At 36.1% G+C, this 22,395-nt stretch overlaps 1 protein-coding gene and 1 long non-coding RNA gene across 4 annotated transcripts in view; one reads left to right on the forward strand and one right to left on the reverse strand.

Annotated features, from left to right (window-relative positions):
- The window catches only part of LOC125619128, a 141,593-nt gene that overhangs the window by 41,852 nt on the left and 77,346 nt on the right, over positions 1-22,395 (forward strand). The gene's annotated exons all lie outside the window — the stretch shown is intronic.
- The window catches only part of Adamts19 (ADAM metallopeptidase with thrombospondin type 1 motif 19), a 251,578-nt gene that overhangs the window by 26,741 nt on the left and 202,442 nt on the right, over positions 1-22,395 (reverse strand). For both annotated transcript variants that reach the window (XM_015500639.2, XM_048811813.1), the window contains 3 exons: positions 21,060-21,213; positions 9,262-9,397; positions 1,091-1,295 (listed from right to left, as the gene is read on the reverse strand). In XM_015500639.2, the coding sequence (XP_015356125.2) occupies positions 1,091-1,295; positions 9,262-9,397; positions 21,060-21,213 (495 nt within the window). The remainder of the gene's footprint in view (positions 1-1,090; positions 1,296-9,261; positions 9,398-21,059; positions 21,214-22,395) is intronic.

Below are 22,395 nucleotides of genomic sequence, written 5' to 3' on the forward strand. Positions count from 1 at the left end.
GTGTAAAGCCTGATATGGCATTCATTTTCAAAAGGTCACATTATAAATGAAAAAAAAATGTATTGAACACAAAGCTAAAACCAAGGAAAGAAAGAAAAACAGAAAAATGAGCTCTTTGCAAATGTGTTTTCAGGGAGGTTGAATTACTTAAAGAACACTTAGAAAGTGCAGTATTTATGCCACTCAACCTTAAAAGAGTGGCTACTTACTTTTCTATGTATCATTTTCAGATCCTATTTAATAGTCAAGTAGATAGGTGATTTTAGTATGTGTGTGCATACATGCATGTGTCTTTGAACCTGGGTATGAGTATAAATATGTAAGAGGTTTTGTTTGGATTTATGCACCCACACACTCAACACTAAAATACTCCACGGAAGTCAATAAATAGATGTAATGAGTGGCAATTATTATTATTATTATTATTATTATTATTATTATTAAAAGATATGCATCATGGTAATAGAAAATAAAATACTCTTGATCAGCATGAACTATACCTGTAGGTTGTATAAAACAAGCTAGTGTAAGTGAGTGAGACAGTTCTGGTTGAGATCCAAGCTTTACTACTTAGGTAGGACTTTGGGTAAGCTAATTCTCTGAATTGTATTGCCATCATTTATAAAATGGTGAATGCTATTAAGTTTCTTGCATTCTTGGTCATTCAGTATACATGATGCAATAAATAAGAAGTAAAAGCACACTCACTGCTCATATAAGGTGATTGCTAAATGTTAATTTCCTTTTTTCTTTCCCTTTAAAATGTTTGGCCATATGAAATGAGTCAAACGTGTATTTTAATGCGTGTGTAGTTGAGAGTATATTCACAGTATATAAATGAGGTAGCAAAATTCTAAAATGTATATAAAATTTTCTATTGATTGTTTTATAATATTTATAAAATAAGGAGTAAATATCTGTCTTTTTTCAAAATTATTTATGTTCATTCCTTTTATTATCAGTGAAAGTAATGCATAGTATTAAAAATATCACCTCTGATGCAGAGAGATTCTGGATATGATACAATATGACTTTGTACAACGTAAGGATCAGAGAAAGAAAAGGGAAAGGAATGGGTTGAGTACTGCACCTCGGACCACACTCCTGCCTCCCACACGGTCATGCAGTCCTGTCCCTCACAGCGCTGGGCAGAGGCAGGCTTAGGCCCAGTGCAGTCTCTCTCTCGTGCTCTAATGAGAGTTCCATTGCTCAGTTGCTGGGTACAGGCCACCTGTCTGCTCTGCATGCCTTTTCCACAAGTTCGAGAACACGTGGTCCATTCTGTCATCATCCATCTAAAAGTAAAGCAAGAGTGACTGGAAACATGCTAAAAAATATCCACTGCCATACATCTGACATGTTTAGAATTGGCAGAAAGTTACCTTCAACTTTGTGTGATTTACTAACATTAGCCTTTTATCCAAGATACCTATGATGTCTATTGCCTTAAATTCTCCATGTGTCTTATCTATAGGGCTTGTTATTAGAATGTGAAAAATGTATGTCACAGTCTGTCCAGGTCATCATACATGTTAACTTTAACTGCTCATCAAATTATCCCATCAAAGCACCTTTAAGTATAAAACTAGAAATATCCAGGAGTTATTTCTATTCTTTGCATTTCAAATATTTACCATAGCCCCCTGTGTTAGGTAAACAACCATGAACATTTACAGAAAGGGAAATTTCTCTTACCAAAGATGGAGGCATACCCTTCCAGAGAGAGGTATATAATGATATCATGTTCAGCTGCTGAGGTGAAATGAGGTGAATGAATCAGACATTGTTACATTGTCTTTGGTTACAGTGTGAAGGCAACACAAGCACTGAGATACCAACACAGTTTATCTGATAAATGAAAGACTATGTGACTAAAGGGCAGGTGGTGTTTAAGCATGGTGTTAGAGTTTGGATTCAAAATGTCCCCCACAGGTCATGTGCTAAAGACTTAAGTCACCAGCTTTGGTGCTACTGAGAAGTGGGGCAAGGATGGAGGAGGTGGGTTACTGAGGGTGTAACCTTGAATGCCATACCTTGTCTGCAACCCCAAACCTTGTCCTAGTTCCTGGCCACTAGGAGGTGAGCAGGTTTGTTTTTCTGTACCCTTCTGCCATGATGTCCTGCCTCACCACAGGCCCAGAAACAATGGAGCCACCAACCAGAGGCTGAAACCTCTGAAACTAACCCAAAATAAAACTTTTCTCCTTTTTTTTTTAATGAGTATTTTATCACAACAATAAAAATCTAACAGAGAAAATCAGTACAAGAAGTGGAATCATTGCTGTGACTAGATGTGACCTTGTGGCTCAGAAGCCTTTGGAACTGTTTGCAGGAGGGGTTTGAAAATGTTTGGACATGCAGGTTAGAGGATCCCTAGAATGTTGTAAGTGGAGCTTAACAGATGATTCTGGTGCAAGCTTGGAAGATCAGAAAGGTACTAGGAAAGCAGGTTTCAAATGAAAAGAAGGATTCGATTGGAACTTGGAGTAGGGCAAAAACAAAACAAATCAAAATAAAAAACAATCAACAAAACAAAAAATTTGTTTGCATATTATCCATGTCCTGAGACTATGTGTGAGTCTGAGTTTAAAGGTGAAGGACTAGTTTTATCTGGCAGAGAAAATTTCAAGGCAGCACTGCATTCAGGCAGTGGCATGGATGTGGCTTGCTGCATTTAGCCAGGTTTACAGTGAAGGCAAGAAGTAGAGTGGAAAGATCTGAAAACTTGAAATTTGACCAGAAACACATATAAAATTGTGGTCATGGAAGTTATGATTGCTGAAGAGATTAGTACCATAAAAAAGAAGCCAAGTACTTTTCACTAAATAATAGGAAAAATGTGTGTGGGAACTGGCTAGTGATTGGCGACAGGCCCTTCACCCCACTGTTTCAACCTCAAGGGTGTAAAAGTGCAAACTTGTTTGAAAGACTTCTTTGAAAAGAGAGCCCCTGGGTGCCTTGTACACACAAGGCTGCCTAGGAAGTTGTTTTTCCAGGAATCATTTCATCATACTCAGCCATACAAGCACTCAGGGGTTTCTGCAGTTACAGTGAAAGAGGCTACTACTCCCACTGGCAGCAGACATTGGCATCCTCCACATGGTGCTAGTTGTGCAGGTATGCAGACTCACAGAGTCAGGGAGGCTTCCACCTAGATTTCAAAAGAAGGCCTGGAAGGTCAGGCATTATGTGTCAGGATCTGAGTCCCTGCGTGCAGACCCTAACAAGATGATGCATAAAACTATAAAAGTAAAGTCCAAGCTGCAGTGAAGACCCCAGGAATTTGGAGATACCAAGAATGCAGATACCAAGGAAAGCCAAGGCCAAGACAGAGGCCATGTAGGTTGCTGTAGGCAAGGCCATAGGGTGAGATTATAAGTGCTTTGGAGCTCACACCATGCTAACATGTGCTACAAGATTTAACGCTTGCCTTGCTGGGTTTTGGTTTTGTTTTGGTCCCATCCCTCTTTTTATGCCATTTTTGGAATGTGACTATTTATTGTGTATTATTGTTTTTTATTTTTTTCATAATTAAGTTTGAGTCTAAGAAGAGTTTCAGTCTGAGAAGAGACTTTGGACTTGGACTTTGAAGCAATGCTGGAATAGTTAAAACTTTGGGAACTCTTAGAGTCAGACTGGATATATTTTGCATTATGAGATGGACATGAACCTTTGGGGGCTAGAGGAAGAATGTTATGTCTTGCTTCTAAAATATCTCCCAAAGACTATGTGCTAAAGGCTATGGTCAAAAGCCTGTGGCATTAATGTAAGGTGGGTCCTGGTTTAAGGAGGCTGGTCACTGGGAGCATGTCATTAAAATATATATTTTGTCCCTGGCCTGCCTCTGTCTCTCTTTTTCTTTTTCTGCTTCACTGTGAGGTGAATTTTGCTTTGCTCAGCCCAAGCCCTTCCACCATTATGCCTCACAACAAGTCTAAAAACAAAGGAGGTAGCTGAAACCTCTGAAACTATGAGCCATAATTTATTTTTTTCTCCTTTGTGTTTCTTGGGTATTTTGTCACAGCAACAAAAAGCTGACTAATGTACAGGTATATCTGAGACAACATGATGATTCATATCCCAGGTAGAATGGAGTAAATGGAGCAAGATTTCAGCATGCTATTCAGAATGACATGCAGTTTAAAACTTATGAATTGCTTATTTCTGGAATTTTCCATTTAATATTTTTGAACTGCAGTTGACTGTGGGTATTTGAAATCTAAATGAAACCACAGATAAGGGATGATTATTATAGTATTTATTGTATATACATTTTGGTATATTTTTAAAAATTTATTTTTGTACATACTTTTCTCTTGTTTCATCTTCTACTTGTTTGGAAACCAAACCATAATCTGAACTTATTCCCCAATTTTCACCTCATGCCATTTGTTCACGTAGGGTCCTCTGCCTGGATTCTTGGCTACCAGCTCTAAACCCCTTCCTCCCAAGATGACTTCTCCCTCCAGCCAACAGGGTCTGCTGCTTTCCTCTGCCCTCTATCACCTGGCTTGTAGTTCTCATAGGGACTTACAAGATACTCCCTGGGGAGGTAGAGGAGCTTGAAGGGTATTGTTTTAGTTAGCTTTTCATTGCTGTGATCAAAATAGCTGACAAGAACAATTGACAGGAGGGGCTTGCCATTTGAGAGGCTTTAGTCAATAGCAAACTTCATTTATCTGGGCTTAAGGTGAGGCAGCACATGATGAGCGAAGACCCCAATGGAGGAAAACTACTGTTCTCATGACAATAGTAGAGACAGTGGGAGAAGAAGCCACAGAAAAGATGCCCCTTTCTAGAGCATCCTCCAAAGACCCACCACTTTTAGCCACACCTGACCTGCCTACCATTACTACCCAGTCAGTCCTTTCAAACTAGGATGAACTATCTAGGTTATAGCTCTCATAATCCAATCATTTTACATCTTAATATTTCTGCATTAATAGGAGTTTGGGGGAGATAATGCACATCTAAACCATAACAGTGAATTAAGGAAATCTGACCCTCCTTTCCATTTAATATATATATATATAAATTCCTCAAGATCATAGATCAAAGCCTTGTTCTTTGCATCCATAACACTTTCCATATAATAGATTTTCTAAAAACATTTCTTGACATGGAAATTAGATTTGTCTGTTTTACAGAGATAGTCTCAATTGTTCCAAATTTGCCTACTCCAGTATTCCTAGCAATAATCTACATTTTGAGCAGACATACCCTCTAACAATCTAGTTTGTTCATCTTTAAAATGGTTTAATTTAAAATGATTTAATGTTTCCAGTTCTGAAAAAGGAAATATTCACAGTAACATTTGTAATCCATTACTGAGTCTTACAGGTTCTTGTTTGCTGACCTATCATTTTGCTTTGGAGTATTCCCATGGATTTTGCCTAACGTGCATTTAATCTTCCAAATTCAGCTATATTTTCACACAAGAATATTCCAGAAATATTCACAATTTAAATTGATTTGTGTACTTTTTCCTCCAACTATAGAATCCAGAAGATACTACTGAAAACATAAGTTTTAAAATTTCATGGAGTCTCATATTTTTAAAATAAATCATTTTTTTCAGATCCTTCATATAATAATAAAAATATGCTTTTTATAGTCCTTGAAAACTGCTCAAAAGTAAGAAGTAAATGTAGACTGCATTCTAATTGTGAGGTGCAGGACAGGCTGAACTAAGTTGTCTGCAGGGCAGGCTGAACAAAGGTTAGCTGCAGGATAACCCACGCACTCAAATCCCCCTCTGTCTGATCCTTTATCACCTGTTCGCATCAAGTCTGAACACTCAAGAGGGCACTCAAGGCTGAGCACTCAATCCCCTCCCCCCCTGTTCAAGGCCGAACACGTAACCCCCCTTATGCCAACAAGACAGCTTGCAAACCCAGAGACCCCATTAGATTTGGGCTATAAAAACTCCCTCCTGTTGGGCCCCCCTCTCTTGCTCTCTCTGTCTCTCTTTCTTGCTCTTGCTCTTTCTTCTCTTGCGTTGGCTCTCCGTTTCACTCTCTCCTCTCCTCTCTCTCTCTCTCTTTGCTCCCCCCCCCCCACTTTATTCTCTTTCCCCGCTATTTCTTTCTCTCTCTTTTTCTCCTCTTTTTCACTGCTGCAATAAAGACCTCTTGGTCGCTCCAAGTGTTGTGGTCACTTTCCTTTCACTAATGAAATTATAAATTTAGAATTCACCTAATTTGCAATTATCCCATTTCCTGATCCTGAAGATGCCATATTCTCAAAAGTTTTTTCCTATTGTATCAGTCTATTTTATATTAGGCACATATGGTTCCATCAGGCCTTTTGGTAATTTTTTCAATACATGTGAATGGAAATTTGAAAACTTACTTCTAGGGAAGAGAAGGGAAAAAAGCAAGAGAAATAAAAGATATGCTCTGCCAGCAAGACTTGGAAACCTTTCCTGTGATGATCCTTAATAATTGCCCATGTCGTTTCTTGCTTTCCATTATTTTGGCTAACCTCGCTGACATTACTTCTTGGTGATTCAAAATATACTGCCTTCCTTTCCAAAGGAAGGAAGACAATAATCTTTAGGAAAAAAAAAAAATGCTTCCAGTCTCCAGCTGCAAAAATTTCTCACTCAAAAATGTACTGACCTTTTAAAAACTATTCATTTTACCAAGTCATTATCAAGGCACTTTTCCTCAAGAGAGCTGAAGTTTGTGATTGAATAGCAAATGATATGTACTGTACACTCTGCTCCCTCACAGACCAAGTTAGGAAGTGACCAAGATGTTCTGTTCCTTAAATCCAGTTCTTCAAAGATTACTGAGGCATCAGAAAAAGCTCTTCCATAAAACAAAAAACATTATGTGGTAAATAAAACAAATGGTTTTATTTCACATAGGTTTTGAAATATGTTAACAAATATTCCACATAAGTTATTTAGCATTTAAATATATGTTAAAAGTGTGCACCAGGACTGGGGTTGTGGCTCAGTGGTACAGCGCTCACCTAGCATGTATGAGGCCCTGGATTCAATCCTCACCACCGTATAAAAATAAATAAATAAATAAAGATATTGTGTCCAACTACAACTAAGAAATAAATATTTAAAAAAATAAAAATGTGCACCACTTTTGTACAATGAATCAAAGAGCATTCTGCTATCATGTATAACTGATTAGAACAAAAAACAAAATAAATAAAAATAAAGGCACAGAACATTAAAAAGTGGTTAATTTTGTGTTGTGGTACTACTTCAATTAATAAAATATACACAGAAACACAAAAATACACATTTCTTTAGGTTCATATATGTTCTTTACATAAATACACAGCTAATTGTCAAGGATACCATCCAAGCTGGGAGCACTAATAACAGAAAAGGGATCACCAAGGGAAAATTTTCTTTGAAATGTATGAATCTTTATAAAAATATATTAAGGTTTAATTGTTTAATTTGAAATAAATTATTTTAATAGAAAAAAACTGATATGAAAAGAGAGAGTTCTTAGACATGGTGATGATTCCAATGATCCAGTTCAAAAACCAAAAGTTCTACTTAAGATCTGTCCAGACCTGAATGGAAAGACATCAAAGACCTGCCTGTTGAAAACAATAATAACATAGAATATCTATCTAATTACTATCCTGTATTATAAAAGATCTTTACTAGTTCACCAGTTATGGAGTTAGGCTTAAAACCATAACGTGGGAACATAGAGTGTGCGTGATATTATTAAAAGTATATTAATGTTATTTTGTATTTTGCATAACATTATATGTCTCATTATTCTCTTCTTTTAGGAGGATATATTTGCATGGGCATAGGATTGTTAGAGCAAGAGTGAAAACGAAAGAAAAATTGATAAGCAGCTTTTAATATTTAAAATATATTAAATCTACAGTAAAGCAAGCCCTGAAATTTGAACATTGTAAAAGAAGAAAGTACTTTTCCAAAACCTTTTAAGCGTCCATTAACATGGCATGAACTGGATCAAAAGAGCTTAAGAACTGAGTTTTACAATGAGGCAGAAATAGCAATGACTGAAGATAGAAAAGAAGGGGCGGGGAAGAGAGGAGACAAGAAAACCAGAACTGAATATCTACCTGGATGACACTCCAGAGATCATCAAAGAGTATTCCAGAGATTATTTAAGAAAGAAAAGTGCAAATATAGGTTAACTTGCAATTTTGCTGCTCCTGCACTTTTATTCCTTCACCCTGTCCCATACTTACTCATTGTGATAGGAGGTTATAAAGTTTATATTAGTTATAAATGAATACAAAGCTATAAACTCTTTGCATATTTGAGTTCTGCAGTGTGTAAATTCACCATGACTCCATTGCAGAAGCTATTGTTAAGGGGAGATCAATCCTCTATTTAACTTCCTAAGAATTCACAACCATGCCTAACTGACTGAGCCTCAACAAATTCCTGAATGTCAGATAAAATAAATAATATTGTTACCATTCTCAATGAATCAGTCCAGCCTCACACTCTTCATCATCCCATTCCTAAAAAAATTAGGGCTTTTTAACAGTAGGGCTGAGTTCTACTCAAGTTCAACATTAATTTTTATGAGATAACATGTAAATTTTCAGTAGCCCTGTGATGGCAACTGTAGTGGCTTCTCCGAAATTAAACTCAGGTTCATCTTGTCTCTGCTTCATCTTCTTGTTACTAAGGCATGGTCTTCCTCCTCCTACCCCACTCTCAGCTGCTTGGCATAGATATTTTGTCTCCTACTTAGGAGTCTCTTGCCTGCTTTCCTAATACTTACTGGGAAAATAAGGAGCTGGGTCAGAAACCCGGAAGTTTGCACAGAGAACTAGAGGAGAGGAAGTGAGGAACTAGCTTCAGGAAACAGGACAACTCTGTCCCTATTATTCTGCAGTTATTCTGGTCCTGCCCCATCCTACCTTGATTTATTTACCTCTGGAAAGTTCTAATGTATGATTTCAGAAAACATAAAAGCAAATATCTAAATTCAACTAAATAACCAGATTTTTGAAGAGGTGATCTACAGGTTACCAAGTAATCTTAATTACTTCTCACCACAATCTCCCCACCCCCATCCCCAGTTAAGTGGTTGTATTTACACTATGGAGAACACAAAGTTGTAAGTATTAGCCTTACATTCTTAGACTTTGCTTCTTTAAAAGTTCACATTGTGATACATATCCCTTTGTAAGTTATCTAAGAAAATGTGATTCTAATAATATTCTGAGTATGCTTTAGGGATAGCAATATAACAGCCAAACAATGCTTGTAGGGTAGCTGGCATAGGGTACCGTGTTTGACATGGCTGCTCGTTGCACTTCCGAATCTGTGGCTCTGGTTTTGTTAAGTGTTTGCATTTCTTGTTGTCGACAATGCTGATATTCTTGCTCATGATTTTTGTGCAGGACACCGTTGTCTTCCTTTCTCCTAAGAATTGCAAATTAATATATAAAGCAATGTTATCATAGTCATTTATGAAATGGATTTACATATTCATAATCTTGGAATTTTCATAGATATTTTAAACTATTTTAAGTTCCATCCATGAAGATAATACTATTTATAATTTACATAACAAAATGTATTTCTAGGCTTAAGAATTTTTTTTTCCTTAGAAAGTAAATGGCAAGAATTTATATTACAAGGTGATAGTAGCAACCTAAGTGGACAAGAGGGTAATAGAAAGTTTTTGTTGTAATAAACTGTGGTTATCTTTTAGCATTAAGTGGTTGAAAACCATGTGTGTGGGCTGGGGAGAGAGCCCAGAGGTAGAACACTTGCTTAGCATGCATAAGGCCCTGGGCTCAATCCCTAGCATCCAGAAAAACAAAACTGTATGTGCATAGGCATTAGGGATCCTCTTTCCCTAATAGGCCTTTTTTTGAAAGCACATAAAAAGCACACAGATGTGTGTGCACATTGAATCATCTTGTTGCGCATCACCAGAGTTCTGTAGTGAGTGACTGGAAGCAAGCTTACTTTGATTATAACTCAGAACTTAACTCCTGTTTACCTCTGAGAATTCTACACCCTGAGAATTCCAGAAATTTTTTTCTCTGCAATGATTGTTATTTTTTCTGAGAAAAATCATAGGCCTCTTACCATTTTTCACTGGTTTTCAAAAAACTCCCATTTTGTACTTTCTCTGCTATGGTAGAAGTTAGGAAGTAAGAATGACTATTTGCCTATATATTCATTTTGGTTACAGCTCCATAATCACAATTCCTTGATAATACTATTATTATTGACTTAAAGTCTAGTAAATATGTACTAAATTCTGTTTCTCCATTAAAGTCTTATATGTAAATAACCTGAGTAAAAAAAAAGACATCTAAATAAGATTTAATAACCTATTTTAATTGATGGTTTGACATTATAAAATAATTAAATCAGCCAACAATTTTAAAGTCAGGTGGGTCACGAAGGATTACAAAGAACTCAGAAGTCTTCTGGGTCCTATGACTGTCATGCGATGGTAATTAGGAAGCTCAGAGCATTCATGCTGGTCATGCCAAACATGAAAGACTAGGCTGGCGCCAGAGAGGTCACTCTGTCACTCAGTTAACAGAAAGAGGAGGCTGGCATCAGGAAGGAGGAAAGAAGAGATGTAGAATGAGAGTTATTTTCATTTTGAAACATTTCTTACTTCAATGAGTGATTGAAAGAAAATGGGTGGCCAAGTAGAAGGCAAAAGAACAGGTGCAATTCAGGATCATTTTTTGATTTTCATCTCAATAATACTGCACACAGCCTCACCACTATTCATTGTTTTCAAACATGACAACATATATATGTATATACATGTGTATTAAGCAGCAATTATATCTGTGATTATTATTGCATGTCTTGTTATGAAAACCTTCAGTGTTTTCTGTCTTCTAACAGATAGCACAGTGTTGTCCAAATGGAAAATTCCTGAATTGCAGTACCTTTGGCCAAGGACCTCAAGCACAAAGGGCCTGCCTGAGGGACAACAGCTACACCCTCAGAGGTCCTCTTACATTACTGGTACAGCTCACGAAACAAGGTGACTTGATGCTAACTTATGGAGAGAAGTCACCTTTCATGCCCAGGTACACACCTAGGGAATTCCTTTGCAGATCAAGAAGGGCAGTGTGTGACACTTGACTTAATCATAGATTCTCAATGTCTATCAATGTCAAACTGCTAGAGAAACAAAACCAACTTTGTTTCATTTAGATTTTTTTCTTTCTTTCTTAACACACAGAGAAAACAGACCTCATAAGGTACAGGATACTTAAATGTAAAAATAAAAGGTTTTTGGTTACTTTCCTTCTGGCTTCCTGTGCTTCAGGGACTGGGTTATGATTTTACACATATAGTAAGTAGATATACAAATTTTGTTTAATGATAGTGTATGTAAGTATTAGTTATATGTTATTATGATGAATACTGAAACTACAGTTAAAATAAATGTGACTTATGAAATGTAAATGTTAGTTTTAAAATCTAATTTGAAGCCCTCATAGTTATAAAACACTCCTACAAGAATATAGTTCCCTAAACTGATTTAAATAATGGCACTTTGCCAACTACGGCACATAAAGCATGATAAACACATAATCCAGAAAGCTTGTGCTGAACATTTATGTATCACAGAATAAATAACTCAGGACTAATCATGTTGCATTTCTGCCTTTTCTTAGAAGGTACCAAAACTAAGTTATGTAAGCCCAGAATTAACACATTAAGCTATTGAAAAAAAAAATCTTTTAAGTGTAAGACTAATATTGCAAAAGAAATATGGGCATTGTCCTCATTTTAGGGAGCTCCTTGTTGGTGCTCTAAGTACAAAAGTGTGTGAATACAAATTGGGACATTTCCATCCATGTTGTTAGCAAGGAAGCTCAATAGCCTAAGTTTTGGGCAGTCAGGAGAAGCTTAGCTCCACTTTTTTCTTTCATTGAGCAAAAACAATAGAATCAGGAAAAAACATATTGCTCAGCTACAGACACATCATGCCTTTGAAAATACAACTAAGATCTTAAACCCATATGGGAATGTTATTGTTTGATTTTTTTTTTCTATTTTTTACATCCTAGCCAGCACCGGAAATTTCCATTCTAGCATCTAATAGCAGTATGTACAGTGCATCCAATACTGTGGAACCTAGGGGCAAATAAAGCAATGAAGTAACTGCCCTTCTGTCTGAACAATGAGTAAGCTGTAGATAGTGTGTTATCTGCTTAATGGTAAACACTTCACCTGTGCCATCCCCAGTAACAGTCATGGGGAAATCTGTTTGGTTGTTTTGGATATAGTTAAGAATAAAATAAAATCATCATTATGCATTCATATCTTTAAGGAATTTGGGCAAAATCTAAAAAAAAAGATTCATTTTTATTGGCTGATTCTTTCTGCTCTGAAGACATTTAACAAAGATCACCCATTAGATTAAGTGAGCCTTCTTTTTCAGACTCACAGAGAAGCTTTTACCTATTTTTTCCTGTGCCCTGTGTTTACTACATAAAAGATAAAAGGGATATTTAAAAATAAAATTTGTGTATCCAGGTTGATCATATTTGTAGAACGTACATCATAAGTGCAGACACACATTACTGTGGGTAGGTTCTGTGTTTCAGTACACATAATTGAAACTCTCTAGATATTATTGGACAACCTGATTTTAAAAATAAAGTTGTGGAACTTTATAGGAGAAATATTATGTGTATACATGTGCATATACAGTTGTCTTGATAATTTTCTTTTGAAAATGTTACTTATTTTCTATGAACTAATGATGACCAATAAGCCATGAGAACCAAAAGTAAATATATTTTGATGAGATGAAGGACTTTTCTCTAAGCACTTAGAGCTACGTAAAATGCTTACAACTCTTTATACATGCATTTTAAAAACTGGAACTTCTTCCAAAGTCACTTTATGTAATTGTTCTGGTTTGGATATGAGGTGTCCCCAGAAAGCTTGTGTGTGAGACAGTGAAAGTTCAGAGGTGAACTGATTGGGTTTTGACAGCTTTAACCTTAATAAATTAAATCCTTTTGAATGAATTAACTGACTGGTAACTGTTGACAAGTAGGGTGTGACTGCAGGAGGTAGGGCACTGGGATCTATATTTTGTCCTGGTGAGTAGAACTCTTTTCTTTGCTTCCTGATTACCTGGTCCTGAGCCGCTTTTCTCTGCTGTGATGTTCTGCTTCAATTTGGACCGAGTTGGAGTTGGCCATCTATAGGTTGAGACTTCTGAAAAGGTGTATCTCTAACAAACTTTTCTAAAAATGTTCTTATTCTTTGGTCACAGTGGCAAAAAAGCTGACTACAACAATTTACTTCTTCTTCCTTTTTCGTTTCAGTACTGGGGATTGAACTCAGAGGCATTCTACCACTGAGCTATACCCCCAGCACTCTAGCCCTTATTTATTTAATTATTCTTTTTTTTTTTTTTTTCAGTGCTGGGGATTGAACCCAGGACCTTGTGCATGCTAGGCAAGCACTCTACCAACTGAGCTATATCCCCAGCCCCCTTTTTTATTTTTGAATTACAGTTGTTCTAAGTTGCCCAGGGTGGTGTGAATTTTATGATTCCCTTGTCTCATCCTTCTGAGTTGCTGGGATTACAGATGTACACCACCATGCCTGGCTATCATTTACTTATCGATCATTATTTTTTTACATTTCTATGAAATATTTTTCCCTCAGGGTTTGAGCTCAATACTAAAATGGCTATTTCAGTTTTTATTATAATAAAAATTACTATGCATTGTTTACAACACTTATGTATAATCCAAACTGATTTTGTCACTTCCATGCATGCAAATATTTTAATGGGGCCCATAACCTTCAAGTTAAATTTTACTTGAGTACTAGCATCACACTGAATGAGCTTCATGAACTGGCTTTCCTCCTACTTTTATGACCTAGGCACTTTCTACTCTTCAGTCTTCACAACTTTCTCACTGGCCCCAGAGCCGTTGCACATTTGTTTACCCCTGAGAGAATTTCTGTAGCTCCTGTTATTGCTCCATATGGTGCTTTTAGTATCATTTGACCCCCTAGTAGGTAGATGTGAAATTTCTGAAAGTAGGAACCATTCATTTTTCTCATTCATCTAATAATAGATGGTGTATAGTCAGTACTGGTAAAAAAATGAATGAATAAAGTATAAACCTGCAATTTTAGCCTTCAGTGATTTCTGTACTAAGAAGTTCATCTCAACACTGAGTTTCCTTGAATGGTATTTTTTTTTTAAACAAAATGACCTATTATGGGAAATAATAATCTATGGCAAATTCAGCTCGTGGATCATCATTTAAATATTTAAAATCGAGCTGGTAAGGACTTTATGGTAATATAAAAATGTTTGTATACTATTAAGAAAACAAATTAGAATACAATGTATATTTTATTATTGAAATAAAATAATGCAAATAAAAATGGAAAATAAATATATTTGGTGCTCTTTCTTTAGTTAATAACATTTATGTTGGAATAAGAGGATATCAACTTTAAAGTGGAAAAAGGAACAAACTGCACATCCAAAAATGTTCTTTTCTGTCCAACACATTCTAAAAGATTTTAAAAGGTACAAGCTTCTGCATACTGAGAGGTGGTCTCTGATTTGAATCCAAAGGCTGGGATATGTCCATGTGATCTGGACATGGATAAGGAAAGCAGGAACTAGAGGGGCCCAAAATGCTAAGATGCTAAGGGGTGGGAGGCTAGAGGAACATGAATGAATGGGAAGAACATACAATGTTGGCTTATTATTTTCCTCAAATTGTTATCTCTTCAAATTGTATCCCTAAAAGCATGTCTAACTCATTTGTTTCAAAATGGATTGTTGAATCTTTGCACATCCATTCAAGGTTTTATTTTTTTCATTCATCCATTCACTAGATCAAAATAAATCCTAAGGTTGTTAATGGTGATTCTGCATGCAGCCAGAGTGGTACTTTTTACCAGGGATGAAGCCAGGGGCACTCCACCATTGAGCTACATCCCCAGTCCTTTTTTGTATTTTATTTTAGAGGTATGGTCTTGCTGAGTTGTTCAGGGCCTCATTAAGTTATTGAGGCTGTCTTTGAACTCATGATCTTCCTGCCTCAGTCTCCTGAGCCACTGAGATTACAAGTGTGTGCCACCAGGCTCGGCAAGAATGGTAACTTTTTAATGCCTCTCAAGACCTAAGTCATTCAAAATAGGTCTTTTACATCAAATTTTTAATGAACCTCTGAAGATCCAAAATCAGTTTAAAATGCTTATTCAAATATTTTAATGTTTTAGAGCTCCAATGCAAAGTAAACATTATTTCAGAAATACATTTTAAGACAGTTGAAAATAAAGACTAGTTTCAATGGTTGATGCTAAAATAAAAGTGATATATATCCATTCAAAGTTTTCTAGGCCTACCCTCTGTCCTTGAAAAAACTGTTAGGAAAAGTATTTGAGCATTAGTAAATTTATGTTAAACTTTTGGAAAAACTTATTTAGAATTATCAATACTTCTAGTTTTTTTTAGAAAACAGTCTTTTTTTAAAACAGAAAATGCTTCTATGTTAGGTTTTTAATAACTTGTAATAACTGGCATTCATAAATTCATACAAATGTATAGTGAATAAAAGTAGTTTAAATTATTTTAAAACTTAGTTGCAGGTATTGACATAAAATATCATTAACAATAAAAATTCATGTAGACAACATTAAATTTTTTTAATTTCTTATCTCCAATTAGTACTGCCAATCTAATATCTTCCAACAAAATTAGAAAACTAACTTGTCAAACATTGAAACTTTATACTACCTTGTGATACCTTATTTGCTCTTAATATATTCATATGAAATAGAATACTGCAATTGCTCTTGGAAATGAATTTTGCATGAATCTGTTTCCAATGTTCTGTGTTTTAAACACACTCTCATTTAATTCATGAATATGCTGAAAGATTACAAAGCCCTTCCTGGCTATAAAATCAACAACACAAAGTTAGAAACAATGCAATTCTTGAAAGCCTGTCCATCTACTTTATTTATGAACTGAAAAGAAAAATAATACCCAATAGCCCAGAAATATTTTGGCATTGACATTATTATGTGCCCTATTAACATAGTCATAGATAATTGAAAACTGTTGACTAAACAGTGCAACAAAGTTCAGAGGGAAGGTCTACACCAGCACCAATCATAGAGGAATTGTAAATAATTAGGAGGAGTATGTTGCAAAATCTGCCATTTCAAATAAAAATAGAGACATATAAATTTTTAAATGAAACGTCTCTTTGAATCCAAAGAAAACCTAAATAATCTCTAGAGGACATTCTCTATTTTGTGGAAAGAAAATATGTGAAGTTTGTTGAGCTGATCCTGAAGCAGTGTGGCCAGGAGGAAAGGGGACTTGAGCCCAGGAGTGGCGGAATCTGATCCTGGGTCCACCCATCACAGGACCCCTGGAGGTCCTGGTCTCTATGCACTTCAGCTATATCATCTCCATGATGAAGAAATCATGTGTAAAGGTCTCTAATATTTCTCTGGCTCTGAGATTAAAACTATTTATTGTGAATCTCTATTCCTTAAGATTTAGAAATTGACAAAACATACTCCAGGAATCATCTAATATGATTTTTGGGAAAATTTTTAATCCTAAACAATTTGCTCTTTCAAACTGAAGGTTGACAAGTTCTGTATGTTTTGCTGAATCTTGTAACAGATCACAATTTTAGGAGAAAAAAAATGAGGATAATATAATTCACTGGGCAAATGTTTTCCTGTCCAGGCTTTTAAAATGCAAACTGATTTTAATGACTGTTCTTCACTGATAATAAGGTGATCCATCAGACTCTCTATCAATTCCCTCACCCATACCCCACCCTGACCATCGGACAGAGACTGACTGGTCAGTGGACTGAAGACATGACTAAAATTCTTATCTGAGTTGCAGTAAAGGAGAAATCTGTAACTGCATATTCCATTGAGAACGTATTTGTTCCAGGTTATTTATTTATTTTTTTATCTGTGTAACAGATGTGACTCAGGTAAAGGGAGATGAGCCTTACTATTGGTGCAGAATGGGTGAAGGAGATGACCAGGAATTTGCATGTATAAAGGCTGTTCACAAGAGAACATAGGATGATGGCAGACTGAAGTCACTTGGTGATAGTGTGGCCTGAGAGGAAACATGGCCACTGGAAATTTCCTTGTGGCAAGAATGACTGAGAACATTTTTTTAATTTGAGAGAATTATTTGAAATCTATTTGTTGTAATTACCTTATATCCTTGGCAGTAAAGAGTGTTCTGTATAATATCACCTCGCCCTGCCTGCTGGATTGCCTATGCCTGGTGGCTCCAGGGGGCCAGGGGACGCAGGCAACAGGTGCAATCCTAAAGCTATGAGCACTCTGCTAATGACTGTTCCTCCCCTCTTCACCTCTGAATGTTCTCACATGCTCCTGCTCTCTTTTGAGAACACTGTTTCTTGCTCTCCCTGCAGCCTCCAATAAGGTAAGCATTTTGCTTATGCTCTGGTACCTTTGGGAACTAGAAGCGGTGTGGGTCTCTGTGTTCCTCAGTGCCTCTAGCAGACCTTTCTTCCTTTCTTCTTTGAAAACTGTAGTTTTGTATCAGACTATACAATGCATCACCCTTCTTGTGATCAAATGCAAACTCCTGAGTCATTCCTTCTCCTTATGTTTAGATTTTGGCTCCTGGCTTATTGTCATATTTTTCTAACCCTGCTCCTGGTACAATTCTTACAATTACACTATCAATTTGAGTGATTCTGGCACTATGTGTACCTGGCCCTCTTCTCTCCACTGTGATCTTGCTTTTGATTTTAGTTATGCAAGTAACTCCCTCACCACTCTGTATGACCAATCACTATTATCTAATCCATAATCTCAGCTCTATTTCCTATTATATCTTGCTTTTCTAGCCCCTTAGTACTCTGTGTCTAGGAATTCTTTAACCCCACCAGGCTCTATGTCTATTGATACTATCACATTTTTACTATCTTTAAATCCTGTCATACCTTTGCTTTCCTCCTCACAGAACTAAAGTTCACATTTCACTGTTTCCAACTTGTTACATAAAATTTCAGACCATAAAACATAAAATTGGAATCTGATTTTATTTTATCATTCTCACCTGGAAATTCCCAAACTTACTCCACATGAGTACCTACATACTGTACATAGAGAATAAAGACATCATGAGGACTGGTGTCATTCTAAGCGGATACTACTAACTTCAAGTGGATCATTAGTGCTGTCACACAATCAAAATACACATGCCCATTCAATTTGTCTCCTTATTCTCTTAGTGGCCACTTCACATCCCTCTTTTCAAACTCTATTACCTCCTTTTCTACCCTCACTCTCACAAAGACTACATTTTTTGTAGAAAATAGATGCAGTAAGAAGAATATTGCCATAAGTTCTTGGCACTAAACTCTTTGCATGTTACTAGTGATGGACTGTCCATATATTTGTGTAAAGCCAACTTTGGCATCCTGTCCCCCATCCCATGCGGATATTGTTTCATCAAATGTTTGTTGTCACCTTTGCATTTCTAGTTTTCTGTTCTGTTCTAGAAAATGCACACTGACAAACAAGTATGTATAATTTCTCTTATTAAAAACAACAAATTTTGTTGATTCACATTCTTTTTTAGCTACTGCCACATTTCTCTATTTTCTTCTTTCAGCAACATTCCTAGAATCCCTTAGAGTTCCTTTCTCCACTTATTCTGTCATTTTCTTTTGAATCCACTCCACTTGGTCTTTTAAGCCAAACATGTCATTGAAATGAATTTGTACTGGGTAAGAATTGAACTTCTGTTTCAAAGCTATTAAATGTAATCCATTAAAAACACAATCATGTAATATATTTAAATGTTACAGTCAACTCTTCCTCTACATTATTTTCCATTGGTAGTTTTTGATAGTTGATAATTTTCTCCTTGTAACAGCTCTATGTCAGATGCCTAGCAAGAGTTTTGCTGTCCTGTGTGTCTTCTCCTATGTGTTGGCTACTCATTTTAAAATGTTTTGCACCTTCCTCTTCATCCCTCCAGACTCTCAATGCAGAGTACCCCAAGTCTCAGTCCTCCAACAGCTTCTCTCGCTCTCACTCCCCACATTTGTTCATTTGGTGACTTTTAGTTTCAATATTTTAATATTTCATCCATATACCGAGTGTCTCTAATATTCTCTCCTGAACACCAGAATTTTATATCCAACTGCTTACTTGGGATCACCCTTAGATATTAGGCACCTTAAACTGATAATGAGAATAAAACTCCCTGCTAATCCTGTGACTTCACTTTCCTATGTAAATCCATGGTGGCTTCATATTGCTAGTGGCTAAAACTATCACATTCATTCTCTGACATTCATAGCTCTACATGTTTCTATCAATACAATCTGTTAGTTCTACTTTGAGATTTTGTACAGACCCTGACCACTCTTCCCTCCCACACTGCTAACAAAGTGGAGTGGTACAATTATTATTCTCTTTCCTGGATTACTGTAGTAACTTCCAAACTGATCTCTCCTTCTACCTTTTTGTTCCATTCAGCCAACTCTCAACTTGGAAGCAAAAAAAAAAAAACCCTTTAAAAATGCAAACCAGATTAAGTTACTCCTCTACTTGAGCATTACCACAAGCATCCCACACCATCCAGAGCAAAGGAGGGCCATGCCAGCCTTCTTGCTATTCCTGAGCAACCAGCTCTACTCATACCCCAGGGTTTCCACCAGCCCCATACAACGTTCATGGTCATGTCAGAGTTTATTTGTTTGTTTGCTTATTTGTGTTAATTCATCCTGATCTTATTGAGGGCTTTTCTGACCACCATATTTAAAACTGAACCTACTCCCTCTATTCTTCACACTTCAGATTTGTTTCCTGCTCTTGCTTATTTTTCTGCAGATACTTCTCACACTTTGATACCTTAATGTATTCTTTACCTGTCTACTTATTTTCTGTCTTCTGTACAACAAACACACTCTTCCACCTGCCAGTATCACCTGCCAGTCTCTTTCTGCACTTTCCCAGGCTTCTGCGGCAGCAACATTAAGCTTTGCATATTGATATTCCTTCACGAAAAAACCAAATAAAATTTTCACTTCTTTACACAAACCATGTCATATTATATACAGTACACACACACACACACACACACCATGCGCACACACACACAATACCTTTATATGGTAAAGATTTCTCCTTTTGTTCTTAGGCGGCATCTCATACTCAAAGCTGTATAAAATGTTATTAAGTGGAAGTAACTGAAATAATAATATGCTACTGATGCACAGGGATTCACAGGGAAGGTGGAAGTCCCTGACTGGGATCTACTCACCCTTACTATTCACTACTTCTGTGAGCAACAAAAATCTACTTAATCTGTGGCACACAAGTTTCTCATGGGCAACACAAAGGTAAGATGAAGTAATTTCTAAGTCTAACATTTTATGTTGAAGTAATTTCATTCTTTTGTCTCCTCAGTCTCTGACATGAAAACAAAAACAGAAAATCTTGGAGCACAATTTCAGAAAAATAGTAACATGCTTTTAAAAACTAGCAAGCTAAAGAATTAGGGAAATTATGTTTGTTTTTTTTCCCCACATATTCTGTATATTTAGCCTAAGTATGCAGACAACACAGAAGCAAACTCAATACTACTCTGACAAAACATGCTTCCAATTCTTGTAGTCTACAATTCTTGCGGGCAGATGTAGTTTGGAATCCAGAATTTTGAAGATTTTATCAAGTTAATACAGTACAAAAACATTGCATAACAACTTAAATAATGTCTATGGAACCTAGTGCATTACAAACAAAATTCACTACTATTTATGCAATACAATACAATGAGTCGTCACATTAGTGAAATATGTAACAATTCTAAATACTTTGTTTCAGTTCAAGGCAGATTTTGCTACAGAGTAGTTCAGGTACTTAGGTACTAAACATATCATCAAAAAACCTCAGTTTCCAATCCTTTATGGATTTTGGAATTGCAGATTAGGGGTATGGAATCTGTCTTACTTATCAGTGGTTAGTGAGAAAACAACTGCTGTTTTGGAGAGATGAATATTTAAAATTTTTTCACCTCCTCCACATGTGGCATCGCAGTCTTCCCAGCCTGTGTGAGTCCACATGAAGAGGGGTTCTGGTTCTTTGGAGCTCTGATTCTCTGGAACGGGGTCTGATGGGACAGTGTATTCATAGTGAAGACCATAATTCTGATCTTGAAACAGGAGTACCTATAACATATAAAAATGATCAGGACACATTTGATGTGAAATATAAACTAAGGACACTGATATTTTAAAATGCCTATTGCATGGCAAGGATACCTCTTTAATATGTAGCAGAAAAATGTGACAGTACTCTTAAATATCAAAATTGTCATACTTTTGAAAAGATAGGACCCTATAGTTACCTCTGAGCCTAAGAGGTCATGAAGAAAAGTTCAGTTGAATGATATCAGAAATACCTGGTAATTTATTTTCAATTTGATGGGTTAAACAGTTTCTCAAAGAATTGGCACATGCATGATGACTTCAGTGGGGGTAGAAGGGAGTGGTGGCAGGAATGTGTGTTCCATTTGGCATTAAGATATGACCCACAGTATAATATCAACTGTGACCTTTCCACTTGAATAAGAAAAAATAAACAGGAAGTCCCCAAGTTAACAGAGGACTCCTCTTTCTTCCATACTCAGGTGAAGACTTAGAGGATCATATCTCCCTAAGGACAGAGAACTTCTAAGCCAACTGGAGGATAAGACTTTCATTCCATATATGCTTGCAGTTAACTTTGAATTTTGGCAAGTTGATGAATTTTCCACTTGTAGTAAAAATTGTTTTCTTCAAAAATGTTAAAATGAATTTATAAATAAATATTAACTTAATAACTGTACATTTATGTACAAAAAAATAAATAGTTCAATAAACCATAAAGGATGTGTGGGAAGGACTGAACTCTAAGTTACACTGCACAGAACCATAGGCAAGGATCATGTCTGGTTTGTTCTCTATAGGTACCCAGGACCAAGCTCAGAACTGGATCATAATGAATACTTACTTATACATAGTATATAGATGTATATACATATGTATCTATGTGTATGTAATTAAGTGAAACAATGAATGATGATTTTTCTTCATCAATTCATTTTCAGAAAATCTGTCAAACAACCACATGAAATAAATCACTTTAATGACTCTGAGAAACTATCGAAAATGTATATAATACAATGTGAAGCACAAAAACACATATTCCTACATTTTTAAATCATGCTTAATTTTAGGAAACTTTGTGCAATATTTCACCTGTGTTCATACAGTTGTAATGATAGGTAAAAAGAGTTAATACTCTGCGGGGGAAAAAAAAAACTAAATGAACCCAAAGTTAAGGGTCTGCATTTCTATTATATTTTTCCC

The sequence above is a fragment of the Marmota marmota genome, unplaced genomic scaffold (genome assembly GCF_001458135.2).
Source record: "Marmota marmota marmota unplaced genomic scaffold, marMar, whole genome shotgun sequence".
Taxonomy (NCBI): Eukaryota; Metazoa; Chordata; class Mammalia; order Rodentia; family Sciuridae; genus Marmota; species Marmota marmota.